Source organism: Hevea brasiliensis, chromosome 11 (assembly GCF_030052815.1).
Source record: "Hevea brasiliensis isolate MT/VB/25A 57/8 chromosome 11, ASM3005281v1, whole genome shotgun sequence".
Lineage (NCBI taxonomy): Eukaryota > Viridiplantae > Streptophyta > Magnoliopsida > Malpighiales > Euphorbiaceae > Hevea > Hevea brasiliensis.
Window position 1 is genome coordinate 3,647,675 of NC_079503.1, and position 18,723 is coordinate 3,666,397.

The 18,723-nt window shown below is 34.7% G+C and overlaps 1 protein-coding gene across 6 annotated transcripts; it reads left to right on the plus strand.

Annotated features, from left to right (window-relative positions):
* Nucleotides 1-77: 77 nt before the first annotated feature.
* On the plus strand, nt 78-17,651 carry LOC110636355 (probable RNA-dependent RNA polymerase 5). 6 transcript variants are annotated; one of them, XM_058129688.1, is made up of 20 exons: nt 78-593; nt 692-842; nt 2,017-2,167; nt 2,426-2,500; nt 2,959-3,151; nt 4,623-4,818; nt 4,926-5,013; nt 5,141-5,284; nt 6,065-6,139; nt 6,220-6,291; nt 7,478-7,581; nt 7,986-8,134; nt 8,372-8,594; nt 8,941-9,166; nt 10,941-11,086; nt 11,628-11,793; nt 16,544-16,688; nt 16,845-17,008; nt 17,100-17,354; nt 17,519-17,651. In XM_058129688.1, exons 1-19 carry the CDS (start codon nt 281-283, stop codon nt 17,349-17,351), a joined length of 3,033 nt encoding a protein of 1,010 aa, XP_057985671.1. In that variant the 5' UTR covers nt 78-280; the 3' UTR covers nt 17,352-17,354; nt 17,519-17,651. The 6 variants fall into 6 exon arrangements, with proteins under 6 accessions (XP_057985671.1, XP_021641704.2, XP_021641706.2 ...); XM_021786012.2 differs by having other exon boundaries at nt 17,100-17,651; XM_021786014.2 differs by having other exon boundaries at nt 16,848-17,008; nt 17,100-17,651.
* The last annotated feature ends 1,072 nt before the right edge of the window (nt 17,652-18,723 follow it).

Sequence of the window (18,723 nt, forward strand, 5' to 3'; positions counted from 1 at the left end):
ATCTTTTTATGATATAAAAAGTGAATTTCGCTCTATATATATATATATATACACACACACACACAGCAGACTACGAGGCTAGCTATATATTGTGTGATATGATTGATTAGCCAGCGCCATCTGACGCGGGAAAGAAAGAAACGGAACTGGGTGAAAAAATATAGCCGAAGCGAGAATTTGAAAACACTCTCTCTCTCTCTCTTTCTCTCTCTCTCTCTCTCTCTAAGGTCACCCAAACCAAACAATCTTTCTCTAGTCTCTACTGCATCACATACAATCCATGGCCGATGCTTGTCTGCTGCCTCCTTCTGTGGAGCAACTCATACAAAAGATATGTATTGAGCAGAAGCAACCACCGCTAGGACTACAGGCGCGGCTGGAGCTCGCTTCATTGGGGGAAGAAGCGGCTCTCGATATTCTACATGCAATCGCTGTCACAGGGGTTAAAAAAAGTTTTGACGGTTTTGTAATATATTTGGCTAAACAAAAGGCTGCCGATGGTTCCCCTATTAAACGCTTTTGTTTGTCTCAGACATCGACCCAACAGCCGAGTTGCAGCTCCACATCTACGCGGATGATGATGCACCAGCAATGTACTCTCGCTCTATATTTTTCTCTGGTTTTGTTTATTTTTTTCCGTGTGAACCAGAGCATTTGGGAGTCTTTTGATTATTCTTTGTGGTGATTATAGGTGAATCTATTATTCAGTCTTCAATGTCCCTGGCTACCAGCTCCAGTTCAGAGACAGCTAGCAGACTGGGAATTAGAATTAGTCCACAGTTGCAGGCCTTGGGTGAGCTCGAATTCAGAAAGGCATTTCTTATATTGAGTTACATAGGCGGGTGAGTTTATTTGCCACTTCGATTCTTGCGGTTTGCAGCATGTGAGTTTATATTTTTTATTTTGTTATTCTTTCATTTTATATTGTTCGTGAAAAGCCTTGAGTTTCTATGAAGTATTGGGTTTTTCTGGACATTGATTCCATTGGGTGGGTTTTCAATAATTGGAGTTTTGTCAGCTTTTTGCAGTGTTAAAATCTGGGTTTGGCTCTTTGTTTTGATAAAGGGTGGTTGGCTCATGAATTTGTGTTTAAAATTGGGTTTGTTTATGATGGATCCTTTTGTATGGCGTCGCTGATTTGTTTGGGTAGTGCTTATGTGTTGTAGTTGGATTAGGAGAGTCCTGAGTTCAGTTCGTTGAAATGCAAATGATTCATCAAGTTCTTCCTTTAAGGTTCTGTTCTCTCTTCCTGGTTGTTAGTCTTGCGCTGACCAACAAGCCAAGTAAATGTGGCAAACCATCCACTTATATTCACTTTTTAATTTTTTAATTTTTTTTTTACTTTCCCCATGTGGGATTTGTAATCCCTGCATGACCATCTCAAGAAATGTTTGCATTCAAGAAACACATACACAGGGCCTTGATGCTCATCTTAATGGTTGCTATTCTCATCTTCGGGCTATCTTGGAACCTTGAATCACGGTATTCTCCTTCACAAGTTGCTGTTTTCTTGTCTTTGCTAGATCTTTTGAGCATGGCATTGAAAATGGGCGTCCATCAAGCTTGATTAAGGCACTGTAGTATCTGCAAGGCTCCTAGTGGCATCAACTTGTTTGTTGCCTGAGTGGGAATGTGGTGGGATAGATTCTGAAATGTCAGAATTAGCAAATATTCAGACCTTAGAAGGGAAATAGATCTTGGTTTGTGCTTCAGAAAATGTTGTAGCTATTGAGATCACTGCTCTGGTCATGGTTCTACTGTGTTGATTTCCAAATTGGGATTGCTCTGTTTTTTCATAGGGAGGGTGTTGTTGTTTCAGATCTTTTCCTTCATGGCTCATGGGTTACTTGGTCATCTTTGTGGAATCTGTTTTGTGAGGGGCTCTTTATTTTTATTTTATTCTAGTTTTGTTTGCAGCATGTTGGATGGGGCTGGGGTTTGATGATAATGGATCTTTCTCTGCTCTCTTTTATTGATCTTCAATAAATTTTCTTTTGCCTATCAAAAAAACAACAGCTATAAGCTGGAGGAAGTGCTATTTGCGGATGAGATTCGACGGATGGAACATTTGCCAATGGCTAAATTTGAGGCTGAAATTTGGAAAGCTGTGGGCAGTAGATGTGGCTATATCAGGGAGCATGAACGTGTGAAGGTGTTAATTTTACTTGTAATCAAATGACTAGATTTTCCCTATTGTTTTCACCATGTTTTGTCTTGCATTTTGAGTTCATTTCTTTAGCAAACATTTAAAGTTAAATCTTCTTTTGTTTTCAGATTGCTAAAATTACTAGATAACTTTTCTTGTATGAATATTTGCCATGCATTGAAGAATTAAGATTACAATGTGATTTGATATATGTGAAACTAAAAATCTGTAATTGATTATTAATCTTTGCTTTTTGTCTTTTGGGTGTGTGTATTGCAGTATCTTGTCTGGGATTGTGGCTGGACACACATTTACCATTGCCATGTTAGTTCTGATGGAACTTATAGGTTCAAGGTTTGTATTTCTTCTTAGCCATTTGCATAACTGTATGAGCATATAGGTGCACATTCATGGATGTGTAGAGAAAGTCTTGTTTTGCGAGTATAAATTTGGCTTTAAATATGTCAATTCTTGCTCAAGTGAACCTTAACTTTTGTTGGAAAGAATGTTGAAGCCAGTGATGAAAACTGTCTTCTAATTTATCATTTCTTTCAACTGATTCCTCTGATTTAATCTCTGTTTTATTTATAGAGTTAAAATTCAGTGTTGTGAATTATGACACAAATTCTAAAGTCACTATCAAGATTCAGACCTCTTACTCCTCATTTTTTACAAGCAGAAAAAGCTTAATACTAACTTGCAATGGGAGTTTCCCTTCAATTGAAGGTTTTAAATTTGAATGCTTTTGTACTGGTAAAAGTGTAAGATTATATTATCATTCCATATATTTGCTGAGCTTGAGCTTATTTCAGGGCCCCTATTTAACTATGATGAGCAATTTCCTTCAAAGGACGTTAGGGGATGATAATGTTCTGATGGTCAAGTTTGCAGAAGAGGATGCTGACAAGAGTTGTTCAACAAGTAGTTCAATCGATTATTTTGCCAAGTATGGCAGGTTAGCTAGAGAAGGGATTCTTGTTGGTTTACGTCGGTACCGCTTTTTTGGTGAGCCTATAGATTTCAAATCATGAAATGCATATTGAACTTAGCACCTTAATACTCCTTTGTTGTTATTCATACTGTTAGTCTTGCTTTAAAAAATCCATTTTATAGTTATGGTGTGTGTCGATGGCATTTTATTTTAATGTCATACATCTATTATTTTATGCTTGAGCATACTTTTGTCCTTGATGTACCTATCTTTCTTATTGTGTACTGTGAGAGTGTGTAAACTGCAAAAAAAATAAAGCGAACACGTAAAACAAGAATATTTATGTGGTTCATTCTCTTAACATTAAGCTATATCTATGGTCCATAATCTTTAATAAATAAATAATCTATTATAAGTTACAAGCTATACTACCCATCATCCCAATACACCCAAGAGAATTCTCATAATAAAGTGCTCATAGTAAATATATTAGTTAATTATCTCAGTCTCCTCTAAATATAACTCAATATATTTACTATTTTAATTGTTACACTACAAAGCGTGTCTTTAACTACATGGCTAAGTCCCCTCTCACTAATGGACAAGAATTCTTTCATCTTGAATTCTATACCCTTTCTCTACCTTTGGCTGAAGCCCCTCTCCCTCAATGGGACTGCAATAGATAAGAGCCCCTTATCAATAAAAAGAGCCAAATTCTTAACAATTGACAAAGTCTCTCTCTACAATGAGCTACAGCCCTACTTTATGAGCTTAAAGCCACTTTCCATGGGCAAAGCCAAATAACTTTTTTCATCGTACTTCTATTTATAACGCTAATCTCTTAATTCTAATCTGATTAAAAGTTTTACTCAATTTAGGAATAACACTAAAATAATAGTTCTACTCTATATGAGAAATATTCTTATTGAGGAATATTTTTTTCACTCAAATTAGGAAAAGGTGTATCTCCAAATTCTACTAGAATTTTAATTCACAAATCTAACATTTCTTACCTACAAAAATTAAGAAATTTACTGATTTAGGGATCTGGTTCCTGGAAGAGATTGTGCTTTTAAAGTGCTTGTTTTGGATAGCTTATCTCCAACTTAACGATGTTGTTAATATTTATGCATTCCATCCTCTTGGTATAAAAGATACTAGTCCAACTGAGACTTTTATCCCCACTCTCTTCCGCATGTTAACCGGAAATCCATTATGTCATGTCTTTTGGTATGATAGTGTAGACCTTACAGTACAACAACCATCCATTTCAGCCCTTTATACTACTATGGGGTTGATGCTTTACATATTTATGCATTCATGATTGCAAAATCTTTTACTGCTGTTTTAGACCAAAAAAAAAAAAAAAGAACGTAAAATTATGCAACCTGGAGCCAATAAATGGACATTGCTTGTCTTTTTTATGTGAGGCTATCGCTATAGCATGTAGATATCCCTTTGCGTGCTTTCAATGTTTATTATTATTTTTTCCCCTTACTCTTCTTGCTTACTAATTTTTCATAACTCAATGTGGTTGTTGACCAGTGTTTAAAGATGGAGGGAAAGAAGAAAAGAAGAAAAACCCAACCACTTCACCGGTTAAGTGCTTCTTTGTTCGCACACAGTCTGATGCTTCTAGGGACCATCCAAATCACATTTTGGATGGGAAAACAATCAGACAAGCTAGATCTACATTTATGAATGTAGATAAATTGCCTAGTTTGTCCAACTATATGGCTAGGTTGGTAAAACTAACATCCCCCTGCTTCCCCGCCCATGAGCCAAGTTTAGGCATGCTTTATCAATAGCTTGAAATTTCCTTTTTTTCCCCCCTGTTTTGAAATGCAGATTCTCTCTCATTTTGTCGAAGACTGTGAACTTTGAAGTTGACTTATCAGCTGTGAAGATTGAAAAAATAAATGATATACCATGCCGGGTATGATTTATAATTTTTCAATTTTGCCTCCTTACCATAGGGCTTTATAAATTATAATTTGTTTGTTTACTTGATAACCTAGCTTTAAAAATTTGTTGCTTTCTATCCTTGTATGTTTCAATTGCAGGATAATGATGGTAATGTTGTCAAAGGTAACGATGGGAAATATTTAATACATACAGATGGAACTGGTTTTATATCAGAGGATTTGGCTTTAAAATGCCCGAAGAAAGTGCACAAGGGGAAGTGCATCAATGGTAATGAAATGGAGGTTTGTAAATTTTGACTTCGCTACTTATCAATTTAAATGTAAGGCATTGGTAAGCAAAAATATTTTTACTGATTTATTTTTTTTCATAAACATTTGATGATTGTGCATCTTTAGGTTTAATGTTTTAAATATATGAATTTGTGCATGAAACTCTGCTTCAATCTGGACAATGATTTACCAATGATCTGTCTTTTTTCTAAGATGCAATGCCCTTAACTGGGATAAAAGAAATTAGAAAGAAATGGGTGATTCGAAGGAAATAAATATATTTCTTGTTTATATTTCCATATATTATTCACTTTACCAGCTTTTTTCTATTAATTGAAAAAAAAATCATTTTGTTATCCTATCCCTTGAAATTGTGCATGCACACGCAGTTTGTGCTGCATTGTCAAAGTGTCTTGAACTAGTGCAAGGGTGGAAAGTGGAGCTGTCATTTTGCTGTAATTAACCTTTAGTAAAAATCAGCTTATTTCTTCTTCTGTGTAACAGATCACCAGAGGAGGGAACGATTCATTGGATGTGTTGGTTGTTAACATACTTGCTCATTGTGCTAATATAAAAATGTGCAAGTGCTATATCATTCTCAAATGTACAGTTTTGCATATGCCTCATTGTTGTATATCATCTGTGTATTGTTTTCTCTGCTTTTAAACTGATTTTTTTTACTCTTTAATAAGTTTGGAATTTATGGCGTGAATGTTCTACTTTTTCATTGCCTTCTTTTTATAGGAAGTAATATGACTCATTCCCTGATTGATTGCTTTTCAATGTTGATAGAGATTACTTGATTGTAATGGGCTCATTGGGAAATCTTCAGAAATCAAATTTTCAGAATCTAATTTTGGGGAACCGGTATATGTTATCTGACAGTTTGTTTATTTGATAACTTAAGTATCAATCTTCTTACCATTTCTTTTTTTTTTTTCCCCAAGCCTTTGCTGATTCAGTTCCGCCTTTTCCACAATGGTGGTGCTGTCAAAGGAACTCTCCTTGTCAATAAGAAGGTATAATCTTTGTCATTTTCCATTGTAGAGGAAGAATAATGTGAGCATTCTTATCCTAGTTTTTATGTTCAGTGTAGCTAATTTGGTCCAAATAATGTTTTAAACCATTTATATTATATTCATGTATTATTGTGGTTGATGCTTTTTTCCATTGGACCTCTTGATCTTGTCAAGACTTGCAACAGTTTATAGATTATTTGTCTCTTTAGTTTGAAAGCCAAGCAGATATATTGGAGTTTCAATTATGAGAAATCATAAATGACCTTTCCTATTTACGTTTCCTCTTCTTTTTTTTAAGAAGGGAACTTGAACCAAACTTTTAATTTTGGGTTAAGATTGTTAGAAGCAGCCAAAATATGTAACCCATCAAATTGCTGGCTATCTCATTGACCCCTTTTGTTAGTCATTACCTTTGGTTGGATTAATGTTGGAATGCAATGGAGTAGAGTGGATAACATTGCAAAAATTTTGGAATGAATTGATATCTCACAACTACATTTTCATTTTAGGTTCTCTTCTTGTTGAGGGTGGGGATTGGTGGTGGGTGGGCTTTTTATTCTGAAGCTTCTAATGGTTTTAATTTAATATCATGGCTGCTGCTATGTTTCTTTGTTCCTCTTTTGCATCTTTCAATTGTTTTTTCTTCTTTCTTTTGGATCTCTGTTCTCTCTTATGTGGAAACTTATTGGAAATGTATAGACTCTTCAACTTGCATTTGTAATTTAGCCATTGACATTACTTATGAAGCATGGCTACTTTTATTTTAACCTAAAATATCTGCTAGGTAAGAGTACTTGGACATGCATTTGCCTATTTGACACTTCAAATTAATGGGAATATCTATGAAAATTTTGGAAAAAAAAGGCATGTCTGGCTCCTGGACAGATCCCTTTATTTTATACTCTTACCTGAGTGCAAGTAACAGAGATCTGAAAGTGATTGGCATACCTTGACTTGATGACAGGCTCATCTCTATTACAAATTTTTAGCAAGATCTTTTATAATGTAATGGCGTATTATTAAGTCAACACAATAGTTCAAGACAAAAAATTCTAATATGCAATGTGTTTGTTAAGATGTCAATATCAAAATTGTGGGCTACCAGGTTCCCAGTTTGCTAATTTCTTTCTTCATCCTATGTGTTTTTAATATTTCTGTTGTTCATTGTGGGTTCCACATTTATCAGCTCTGCCCTGGAACCATTCAAGTTCGGCCCTCAATGATCAAAGTTGAGGCAGATTCAATGCAAAATGCTTGCACAAAAAGTTCATTTGAGATAGTTGGAACAAGGTAGATGCTGCTGTTAGATTTATTTGCACTTCAGCCTTGTGCTTTTTCTACTATTAATGTGAGATGAAATTAGAAATCTCTACAAACCTGTGTTTTATCTATGCCCTTCTAAATGCACCAAATGTTTTGTGGACTAGACCTTTGTAAGTGAACTGATATAATTATGGTAACATATTCTGTGGGAGATCTAGAATCCTATTTCAGTATTTACATTTGAGAGGAAGCTGCCTAAAACTTGGGATTTCATGGAATTCTCCAAAAATAGTATCAATATTGACATTTGATTCGCTTCCCTGTGATCAATTTGGTTCTAGTTGGGCAAATTCATGAAGAGAAAATCCAATGCTCTATTTATTTAAGTTTTTCTATGGTTCTTATAACATTTCTGCCTTTTCATTATCCAGCAATCGGCCAAAGAGAGCATATCTCTCAAGGAACCTAATTGCACTTCTTAGCTATGGTGGGGTTCCACAAGAGTTTTTTATGGATTTATTGAATAATGCTTTGGAAGATGCAAAAGGTGCCCTGTCCAAAAAGCATGCAGCTCTGCAAGGTAGTTTTCTTGATAATGTGTCATTTTTCATGGTTTTACTTTTTAATATCCTCAAATGGTGGTCCCAGATCAACCCCTAACCTGTCCAAGATAATTTAATAATCAATTTGTTTGTGTTTGTGTGTGTGTATATATATATATATATATTTATATATTCTTTTTTTGTTTATTTGTGCCTTTTCTAGTGTTTTCAACCCCAATGATGTAAGTTTTCCAAAATTGTTTTCCTTCACACAGTGGCCATTATCAATGGTGAGATGGATGATTATATGGTGGCAAGAATGCTATTTTCCGGAATTCCCTTGGAAGAATCATATATTCAGTACCATCAGCTTATATTAATGAGGGAGGAGAAGAAGTGTCTTAAAGGGGGACGCATTCCCATCCCTGAATCATATTATTTGATGGGGACTACTGATCCCACTGGAACCCTCGAGGGTGATGAAGTTTGCGTAATCTTGTAAGATGTTGGCATATTTTCCTTCTATCATACTCAGATTATTATTTATTAGCGGCAGTGACCTGTCAAATAGTACAAAATTTGAACTAAAGCTTCTGACATTTGTTTGTGGTACTGGTTCTACCTGAATCTTTGCAGAAAAGTGCACATTATGCGATGAACCTGAATTGTAACTTAGATTCATGTTAAAACCCCCCCCCCCCCCCCACAAAAAAAAAAAAAAAAAAATCTCTCAGCAATATACAAGCTTGCTATTTCCATGAATATAACTATTTAAATGGCAATGAAGGTGGTCTTCACTTTCATGCATATCCTTATGTGTGCTCTATTTATATTCAACATGTAGGGAAAATGGACAGGTTTCAGGGAAAGTAATGGTGTATCGCAATCCTGGTTTACATTTTGGAGATATACATATTCTGAAGGCGACATATGTGGAGGGTTTAAATGATTTTGTAGGAAATGCAAAGTATGCTATATTCTTCCCTTGTAAAGGACCACGGTCATTGGCAGATGAGATGGCAGGAGGTGACTACGATGGTGATTTGTATTTTGTGTCAAGAAATCCTGAGGTCAGCATTTATTTTCAATAATATAGTTGCATGATAATCAATACTTTTGCCGCCCTTATCATGTTTGTTATATGTTTGCTTGGGAGATCCTCCATTGCGAATCTCCTTATCCAGGGTCCTCCTTTAGGGCTTTAATTTGTTGAACACTAGCATTGTTATACAATTTTTTCAATTCCACTTTAACTGAGAGTAGATTTTACCTAATGAATTAAGTTCATCCATTTCTTTTGACTTTCCTTCTTTTCACCATTTGCACAATCATTGAAATGCTTTCAACCAATTGTTACTAGTGCAAGCCCTAGTCTTCATTGCAGATGTGCCAAGAAATTTTACAGCATTTTTACGGTCTGTGTTCTAATTAATATGATACCTTGTGAAAATGCTGCAGTGGAGCTTAGTTGTAGGGAAAATTAAGCATGAGCATAGAGTGTTTGTTGAAAGAAATATGCTATGTTTGCACATGGATATGGATATGGTGTAGGTTCCCATATTCTAGCAGGCATCCACATGTAAAAAAGGTTTTCCCAGAAAGTTATGGTTTTCACTATAAGCAATGCACCTCGGCAAAACCTACATTTTAGTGAAAAATAGCCAACAGTCATCTTGCGCCAGAATGGACTGGTGTGGAAGTGGGTTGGGGTTAGTTAATGAGAGTAGATATGTGTTGGCAAATGGATAATTAGAATGCTAAAAGGCTCCATAGTTGCAATTTCACCAGGTATGATGTACAGCAACAAATTTTGGCAATGAAAAAAATGCTTATAAAATCAGCATAGCAAAGATTAGGACATTAGAATGGTGTATGGAGACATAAGAATAAAAAAAAAAGATTCAATTCAAAACGAGTGCATTCATAAGAAGGTGGCCAGCACCATCCATTGAAAGTGTTTGAGGAAAGGAAACGAGATAATTTAGGCATGTCCAGGGTAGATGAAAAATGCATTGGTACAGAAGATGAACCATATCCAAGTTACAAGAGTGAAGACCACAATAGTTGGATTTGACATAAATTAGGGCCAATATTGAATAAGGATTCAGAAGCTTTTGATTTTTTTTTTTGTGAATGTAGTCTAAGCTGAGTGTAATGGAGGGAAAATGATTTATATGACCAATTTCATTGTGATTGTGCTAAGTGAATAAGAGTTTGAGATTAGCACATATAGAATCATTGATTGTTTAGGTTGCATGTCACGTGGTGTTGGGAGGGGAGGTAAATTGCAGGTATTATCTCTTACAAATAACAAACTTTTGAAAATCTTACGTTGAAATCTACTAAGCAACTAGGATTGGGAAAAAAAAAGCTACTAAAAATGCATATTACAAAATGAACATATGGATATTTTTTGTAGAGATCTGTGTTTCATATAATTACTCTACTCATATAAGTTTCTTGTGATTGAGTGTTTTCATATGCTATTGACTGCTGAATGCAATTTTTACCTTGACTCGTACAGGTCACGGTTTTTCAGTCTTTAGTTTCCCTTTCCCTTCCTTTTTCTCAAATTTTTTTAGAGGGGGAAGGGGCAGCATGAGGAAAAATTTTGGATTCTTGGTTGTCTAGAATATGTGCAATTGATTGCTTTTTCACACAACGGTACATCACCTTTTTATGCATATGTGTGTCTTTGCTTATGTTTGTTGATGCTTTACCAATTACCAGTGATGATGCATTGCATAATCTTCAAAGTTCAGAATTGAGTTAAATTCCAGTTTCCTTTCCTAATTTAGTAGCTCTAAATTTCAAATTAAGCACCTAAAATTGTTTTCCCTTCAGCTGGTAGACAAATTCAATCAGAGTGAACCATGGTGTCCTCCTTTTTCTAACAATAATGTGCCCAATAAGAAACCTGGTGATTTTTCTGATGAGGAATTAGAGGATGAGTTGTTCAGACTGTTTCTGATGACTAGGTTTCAACCAAGGTATGCACTTGATTGTGAATATAATACCATGTTGCTTCATAATGTTATGGCTACTGTTTACTGCCTTTGACATTATGTTGATAAAATAAATTGTCTTTCAATATCACAACGGATGTGTATTTGACTTAAAAATGTATAAGGGTTAATCATCCTTTCGAGCATGTTATGCCTAAAAAAGATTTTTTCACTAGGGTTTAAAAATTTGTGGCATGCTTGTTAGTTATTAGTAGATATATATATATATATATATATATATACACACACACACACCACTTTGCTACATCCGGAGTATTGCATCAAACAAATGAATGATTGCCATGAACCATGAGTGTTTTACACTTGGCTTAATGAATGAATGGTATATACCCCTAAATGTTCTACACTCTTGGTACGTGGTAGTCACTTATTTGGTGTAATGCTCTGGTGTAGCAAAGAATTTCCCCTTTTTCATTTTCACTGATAATTTCTTTATATGAATTCTGTGGCTTTTTCCTGTTGGAATCTACTAATGATATATGTCAACTCTTTTGTCTGCTCTCAGTTACACTGTTGGTGTGGCAGCTGATAGTTGGTTGGCAATGATGGATAGGCTTCTGATATTGGGAGATGACAGACATGATGAAAAAATTAATATGAAGAAGAATATGTCTGAGTTAATTGATAAATACTATGATGCTCTTGATGCACCAAAGAAAGGGGGGAAAAAGGTTAGTTTCTGAGCTTTTCTTGACCGTCGAAGTAATCATGAAAAGGTTCCAAGCTTATGGTTTTATTATTATTATTATTATTCTTAAGCTAGAATGCAGCTAAGAATGAATTTTGATCTATTCTGAGATATTATCTTCTGAAAATGCTCAGTCAGATTGAATTTCCTGGAGGTTTTCCCTCTGCATGAGTTTTGAGTGAACTTTGAAGTTCCAGCTATTACAGTTTGTCTGCTAATTGTCAGCCTTAATAGCTTATAGATGACAATGATTCTCAAAACTTTCTTTTATACAAAAATATTGTACTGAATTAAGTCACTAGAGTTTTAAAAACGATTGATTTTTAGTTCTTATATTACCTGATCTGTACATAATTTGGGTTTTGTTATTGATTAATTAGTTGTGTACAATTAAAGTGCAATTGGAGTCAAATAATATGAAAAGCGTGTACTGAGGCTTTTAGATTTCATGGAGACTTGTAATTGGATACAACTCAACTCAACTCAACTCAACTAAGTCTTTATCCCAAAAATTTGGGGTCGGCTATCCGGATTCGCTTTCTCCACTCTAAACGATTTTGGGTTAAATCCTCAGAAATTTGTAATGCCTTTAGGTCATATTGTACTACTCTCCTCTAAGTCAATTTAGGTCTACCTCTTTTTTTCTTTCTATCCTCTAACCTAATGTGCTCTACTTGTCTAACTGGAGCCTTTGTATGTCTACGCTTCACATGACCAAACCACCTCAATCTCCCTTTTCTCAACTTATCCTCAATTGGTACCACTCCTACCTTTTCTCTAATACTCTCATTACGGACTTTATCTAGTCTAGTATGGCTACTCATCCACTTTAATATTCTCATCTCTACAACTCTTATCTTAGACGCATACGACTCCTTCAATGCCCAACAGTCACTACCATATAACATAGCCGGTCGTATGGCTGTACGGTAAAATTTTCCTTTAAACTTACTAGGAATCTTACGATCACATAAAACTCTCATGGCACGTCTCCACTTCAACTATCCAGCTTTAATCCTATGACTAACATCCTCCTCACATCCCCATCTACTTGAAGGACTGAGCTGAGATATTTAAAATGATTACTTTGGGACAGTACCACTCCATCCAAACGAACTCTTTCCCTATCACCAGTTTGGCTTTCACTGAACTTGCAATGCATATATTCTGTCTTCGTTCTACTTAACTTAAAGCCCTTTGACTGTAGAGTACTTCTCTAAAGCTCTAGCTTTCTATTGACTCCTTCTCGCGTCTCATCTATCAAAACAATATTATTCGCAAACATCATGCAACAAGAAATACTCTCTTGTATATGTTTCGTCAATTCATCTAAAACTAATGTAAAAAGGTAAGGGCTTATAGTTGATCCTTGGTGTAATCCAATTGAGATCGGGAAATCTCTTGTATCCCCTCCCACTGTGCGCACAATAGTAGTTGCTCCTTCATACATATCTTTCAACACTTGTATGTACCTAATGGATATCCTCTTTTGTTCTAACACACTCCATAGGACATTTCTTGGAACACTATCATAAGCCTTCTCCAAATCAATAAAAATCATGTGTAGATCTTTCTTCACATCTCTATATTTCTCTATCAAGCTTCTAACGAGAAAGATCGCTTTTATAGTTGAACGACCGGGCATAAAGCCAAATTGATTGGGAGAGATAGAAGTATCATGACGTAGTCGATGCTTCACAACTCTCTCCCACAACTTCATAGTATGGCTCATGAGTTTAATTCCCCTATAGCTTGAGCAACTCTGTATGTCTCTTTTATTTTTAAAAATAGGTACTAAAATACTCCGCCTCCATTTATCAGGCATTTTCTTTGAGTTTAGAATCTTATTAAATAATTTAGTTAATCATGCCACTCCCATATCTCCCAAACATTTCCACACTTCAATTGGTATTCCATCAGATTCACAGGCTTTACCCACTTTCATTCTCTTAAGTGTTTCCTTTACTTCTAAAGATCTAATCCTTCTAGTATAATTCACATTCTTTTCTATTGTTCTATAGTCTATATTCACGCTATTACCATTTTGACTATTATTAAAGAGATCATTAAAATAATTTCTCCATCTTTTTTTAATATCCTCATCTTTCATCAATATTTTTCTTTCTTTATCATTAATGCACCTAACTTGATTGAGATCTTGAAATTTCCTCTCTCCTCCTTGCTAATCTATAAATATCTTTCTCTCGTTCTTTAGTTCCAATTTTCTCATATAACTTTTCAAAGGCCTGTACTCTTACTTGACTAACTGCCTTTTTTGCCTCTTTCTTTGCTATCTTGTACTGTTCATATGCCTCATTATTATCACATTTAGGTAATTTCTTATACCATTCCCTTTTTCTCTTCACTGTCTTTTGTACTTTCTCATTCCACCACCATCTCTCTTTTGAGGGTAGTCCATGTCCTTTAGACTCTCCAAGTACTTTTCTAGCTACTTCTCTAATCTTTGATGCTATCTGTATCCACATATCATCGGCCTCCATATTCAGCTTCCATGCTTCGGACTCGAGAAGCTCACTTTTGAACTTCACTTGCTTTACTCCTTTGAACTCCCACCACTTTGTTCGAGCTATACTATTTCTTATGACCTTACTTGAATTGTTCCTAAACTTGACATACAAGACCACTAAACGATGTTGACTTGTTAAAGCCTCTCGTGGAATGACCTTGCAATCGTTGCATAGAGCTTTATTTGTCTTCCTGGTTAAGAGGAAGTCGATTTGGCTTCTATTTTGCCCACTTTTGAAAGTCACTAAATGTGACTCTCTTTTTATAGAGTAGGTATTTGCTAGTATTAGGTCGTATACCATAGCAAAATCCAGAATGCTTTTTTCCTCCTCATTTCGACTGCCAAAACCAAAACCTCCATGAACATTCTCATAGCCTTGCCTATCACTTCCTACATGTCCATTCAAATCTCCACCAATGAAAATATTCTCTTCATTCGGTATGCTTTGCATTAAATCATCCATATCTTCCCAAAACATTTTTTTACTCTCACTATCTAGTCCTATTTGTGGGGCATAAGCACTAACTACATTTTTATTTTTCCTTCTAGTATTAGCTTTACTAGTATAATTCTATCTCCTACTCTTTTCACAGCTATTACAGCGTCTTTCAATGTCCTGTCTATGATTATGCCCACTCCGTTCTTATTTCTCTCCTTTCCGATAAACCACAGTTTGTATCATGAATTACCCACTTCTTTGCTTTTCTCTCCTACCCATTTAGTCTCCTGAATGCAAGCAATATTCACCCTTCTCTTACCCTTCTTTGCTCCATTAATTTTCCTGTAAGTGATCCAACATTCCAAGTACCAATCCTGATCCTCCTCTTATCTTGTTCCTTCCTAGTTGGTCTCTTTTTATGATATCTTCTATTGTTTTCTATGTCTATTTTGTATTCTGTTCCACTATCTGTTCTACCATCTATCCTATGGACTAACTTCTTTACCCACACCCGTCCATGATGTGGGAATCATTGCTGACTTAACACCACACCCGGGCGCCGGCATGGCGCGGTGCTTTCGGTGAACGCCCTATACCCTTGCATATTTCTCACTACACCCGGGCTCCAATGTAGCGCGTCGTTAGTAGAGGACGTCCCAACGTTTATATCATTTGAATCTATATCATAAGGTGTGACGAAATTTTTACGCTGGTTGTTACTTACCGCAATCCTCCTCTTTTATCCGGGCTTGGGACCGGCTAAGCGCAAGCTACTTAGGCGAAGTTAGACTTGTAATTGGATAAGCACAAAAAATTATATCTTAAATGCCACTTGTTTTGATTGTTTTTCACCCGCACGAAATTCGCAAGATGCATGGTTTATGACTTCTTAAATGCATTTCCATACTTCTGGAACTCCTGGAGTGTAAGTCCATTTGAGACCTCAAGATATTAAGCTTTTGCCTGCACTTGGGATCTGACGTTCTGCACCTTTTTAGGGCATCTAAGCCTCTCTGCATTGTCCTGCTATTTGGTTCTTTTTAGGTCTGTTGATTCTAGACCTTTAGAACATGATATGGTAAATGGATAAATTGTAACTGCATTAATATTAGGGTTAATGATCTAATGTGTTGTGAACATTACATGCCTTTTCATTTGTATTGTATCCTATGCTTTTAATTTTATCATATTGTTTCATAAGTTATTGATTTTGTTTCAATTGTATCCGTCATGTTTGGGGCATGTGCTTATGCTAACATTGGAAAGAAGCAAGCCCCTCCTAAATCCTTGGAGCCATCATATGTTGTCATTTTGCACAAATTTCCTCCCTATGAAGTGACTTAAAATGTTTTATTTGCAAAACACCATTGTTTTGTAGCTCTTAAAACTTGGGAGGAACCAACGAAAGTTGTTCATTTTTGCATACACCTTAAACCTATTGAATACGATTGAAATAAACAAACTTATGAACTATATTGATAAAATTGAAAGCATAAAATATGATTACAAAATGCATTGGTGTGGAAGAAGTCATAAGTTATTTAATGTATAACCTGATGAAAGAATAGTAGAACTAAATCTCAATTTATATTGAAATTTGAAACAACTGAACTTTTTGAAGTTATTTGTATTGGTGTGGAAGAAGTCTAAGTTTGTTCCTTGTGATTTAAGAAATAAATTTGCTGCTCGCAATATTCGATTTCAGAGTGATTTGACGTGATGGCTCCTACTTTGAAATGAACTAGACATTTCTTCTTCTTTAAACAGATTGAACTTCCAGATCAATTGAAGGCTGAATTATTCCCACATCATTTGGAAAGGAAAGAAGAGATTTCTTACAAGTCTACTTCTATCCTGGGATTAATATACGACAAAGTGAAATTATACATGGAAGAAGATACACCAAAAAATGGTAAGAAATTTATCTATCAAAATTGAAGCTTTTGAGCATCATCGGATGATAAAGTTACCCCAGCACCCAAACATTGTAGGCATACTTTGGATTTCCATGCATTTTTGCATTCATGTTTTGAAAGTTTAGTTATGTCTACTTTATATTTTGTTGTAGAAGTTTGGAAACTCCACTGTTTCAATGACGAAGTCTCTGAGTCATGCCTGATGAAATGGAAGGAACTCTATGATCAATATAGGCGAGACATGACAGATGCTCTAAAGTCAAATACAGAGACCAAAAATGAGGCTGCAAATGAAGTGATTAAAAGATATAAAGAGGTGATTCGGACATTATTTCTCAGTACTCTATTTTGTCCAGTTAAAAGTTGTCGTGTTAAAAATCTTTCTTCCACCATTTGCTTGGGAACAGATATTATACGAGGCAACAGAATTTGAGGAGAGCAAGAGGAGAGAAGAGGATATATTCGAAGAAGCTCTTGCCATCTATAACATCTCTTATGACTATGCCAAAGCCCGAGGAGATGCGAAATATTGTGGGTTTGCTTGGAAAGTAGCAGGACAGGCCCTGTGTAAACTTTACTCATTGAAACAGAGTAACGGCGAAAAAGCGATGAAGATATACACGACGCAGTCTACATTAAAAGAGTTATTTAACAAATGAAAGGTAGTACTGTATATTTTTGTATAGTTTATGAATTGTATTATAATGTTGCGTATATATTAATAATCTCAGTGGAGTAAAGCACATGGCTGCAAACTCATCTCAGGGAGAGAGTGCATGTTTCTAGTACTATTAGAATTAAGCATATGGGCGTCTTAGTGGACAAGGGCCCTCGTAGATGGAATAATTGAGCAAAAGTGCTCGATGTTTGCTGGCAATTTTTGACTTGTTACCAAGCACGGTCGGTGGATCACTAAACTAGAGAATAGCAAGTGGCCAATTTGCAGTATAATTTTGAAATGTCTCGTGATGGGTTACAAACATGGATGAAATATGTGCTTTTATTTATATGCTTTAGACTAGAAGGGTTATTTAAATATTGAATTATGATCCCTCAACCGATAATTATTTCATAAAAATAATTAAAAATCCATATCAGCAAGCGATTTTATTAATGAGATTTAAGCTTTATTATCCATTCTTAAATCATCCATCGTTGTGGGGTTGCGGTCCAATCAGCTCAGAGTCTTATCACTACCGGGGGTTGGACCACGTAAAAGAATGGATAGACAACTCTAAAATCTGGGCCTGATAGCTATACAACAACCAAATAAAAATCTAAAATTCCATTAGCGACGAGACGCCACCAGCCCACTCTTGTCGACCGATAATATTTATAATAATTATGTAGATTTAGATCTTATTATTATTATTATTATAATGCAAAACTGATATTTTGTCTTTTCTTCAAATTTTTAATTTTAATTCAATCTAAATTGAAACTTTTAATGTAATAACTAAAATGCTTTTTTAAAATATTGTTCTTGAAAATGAATTCAAAAGAATTTTTATAATTATTTATTTGTTAAAATATTACTAAAAATAATTTTTATATAAAATTTTTTAACTACTAAAAAAATATATTTTTAGTTAAAAAGTATTGAATAAGGGTCACCTGAGACAATTTGATATTAAATTTATTAGGATGAAATTTTAAAATGCCAAATATCAGTTAAGTCTTCACATTTCTCAAAAACTTTTTAATATAAAATAAATAATTAAAAATTTTTAACTATTTGAAAAGTATATTATTATGTTATTAATTGTTTTTAATATTTTTATATTTAAATAGTTATAATTATAAAATTTGTAAAATATATAATTATTTAAATATAAAATAAATAAACAATTAAATATGAGCTATTTTATTAATAAAGTCAAATTTTATTAACTAAAATTTTCTAATTGAAAAAAGTGAAGTGGTTAAGAAATAAGAAGTTAATCCACAATTTGAATAGCAGGAACTCATCTAATGCCATGTTTGGATGCTAAAATTTGAAAGAAAGGATTTAAATTTAATTTTAATATAAAT

Excerpts from the sequence above, each read along its gene's own strand:
- LOC110636355 (XM_021786012.2), top strand. The coding sequence starts at position 281 with ATGGCCGATGCTTGTCTGCTGCCTCCTTCTGTGGAGCAACTCATACAA. Across the intron at positions 594-691 it reads GATGATGATGCACCAGCAAT|GTGAATCTATTATTCAGTCT; the intron begins GTACTCTCGCTC and ends TGGTGATTATAG. Across the intron at positions 11,794-16,543 it reads CAAAGAAAGGGGGGAAAAAG|ATTGAACTTCCAGATCAATT; the intron begins GTTAGTTTCTGA and ends TTCTTTAAACAG.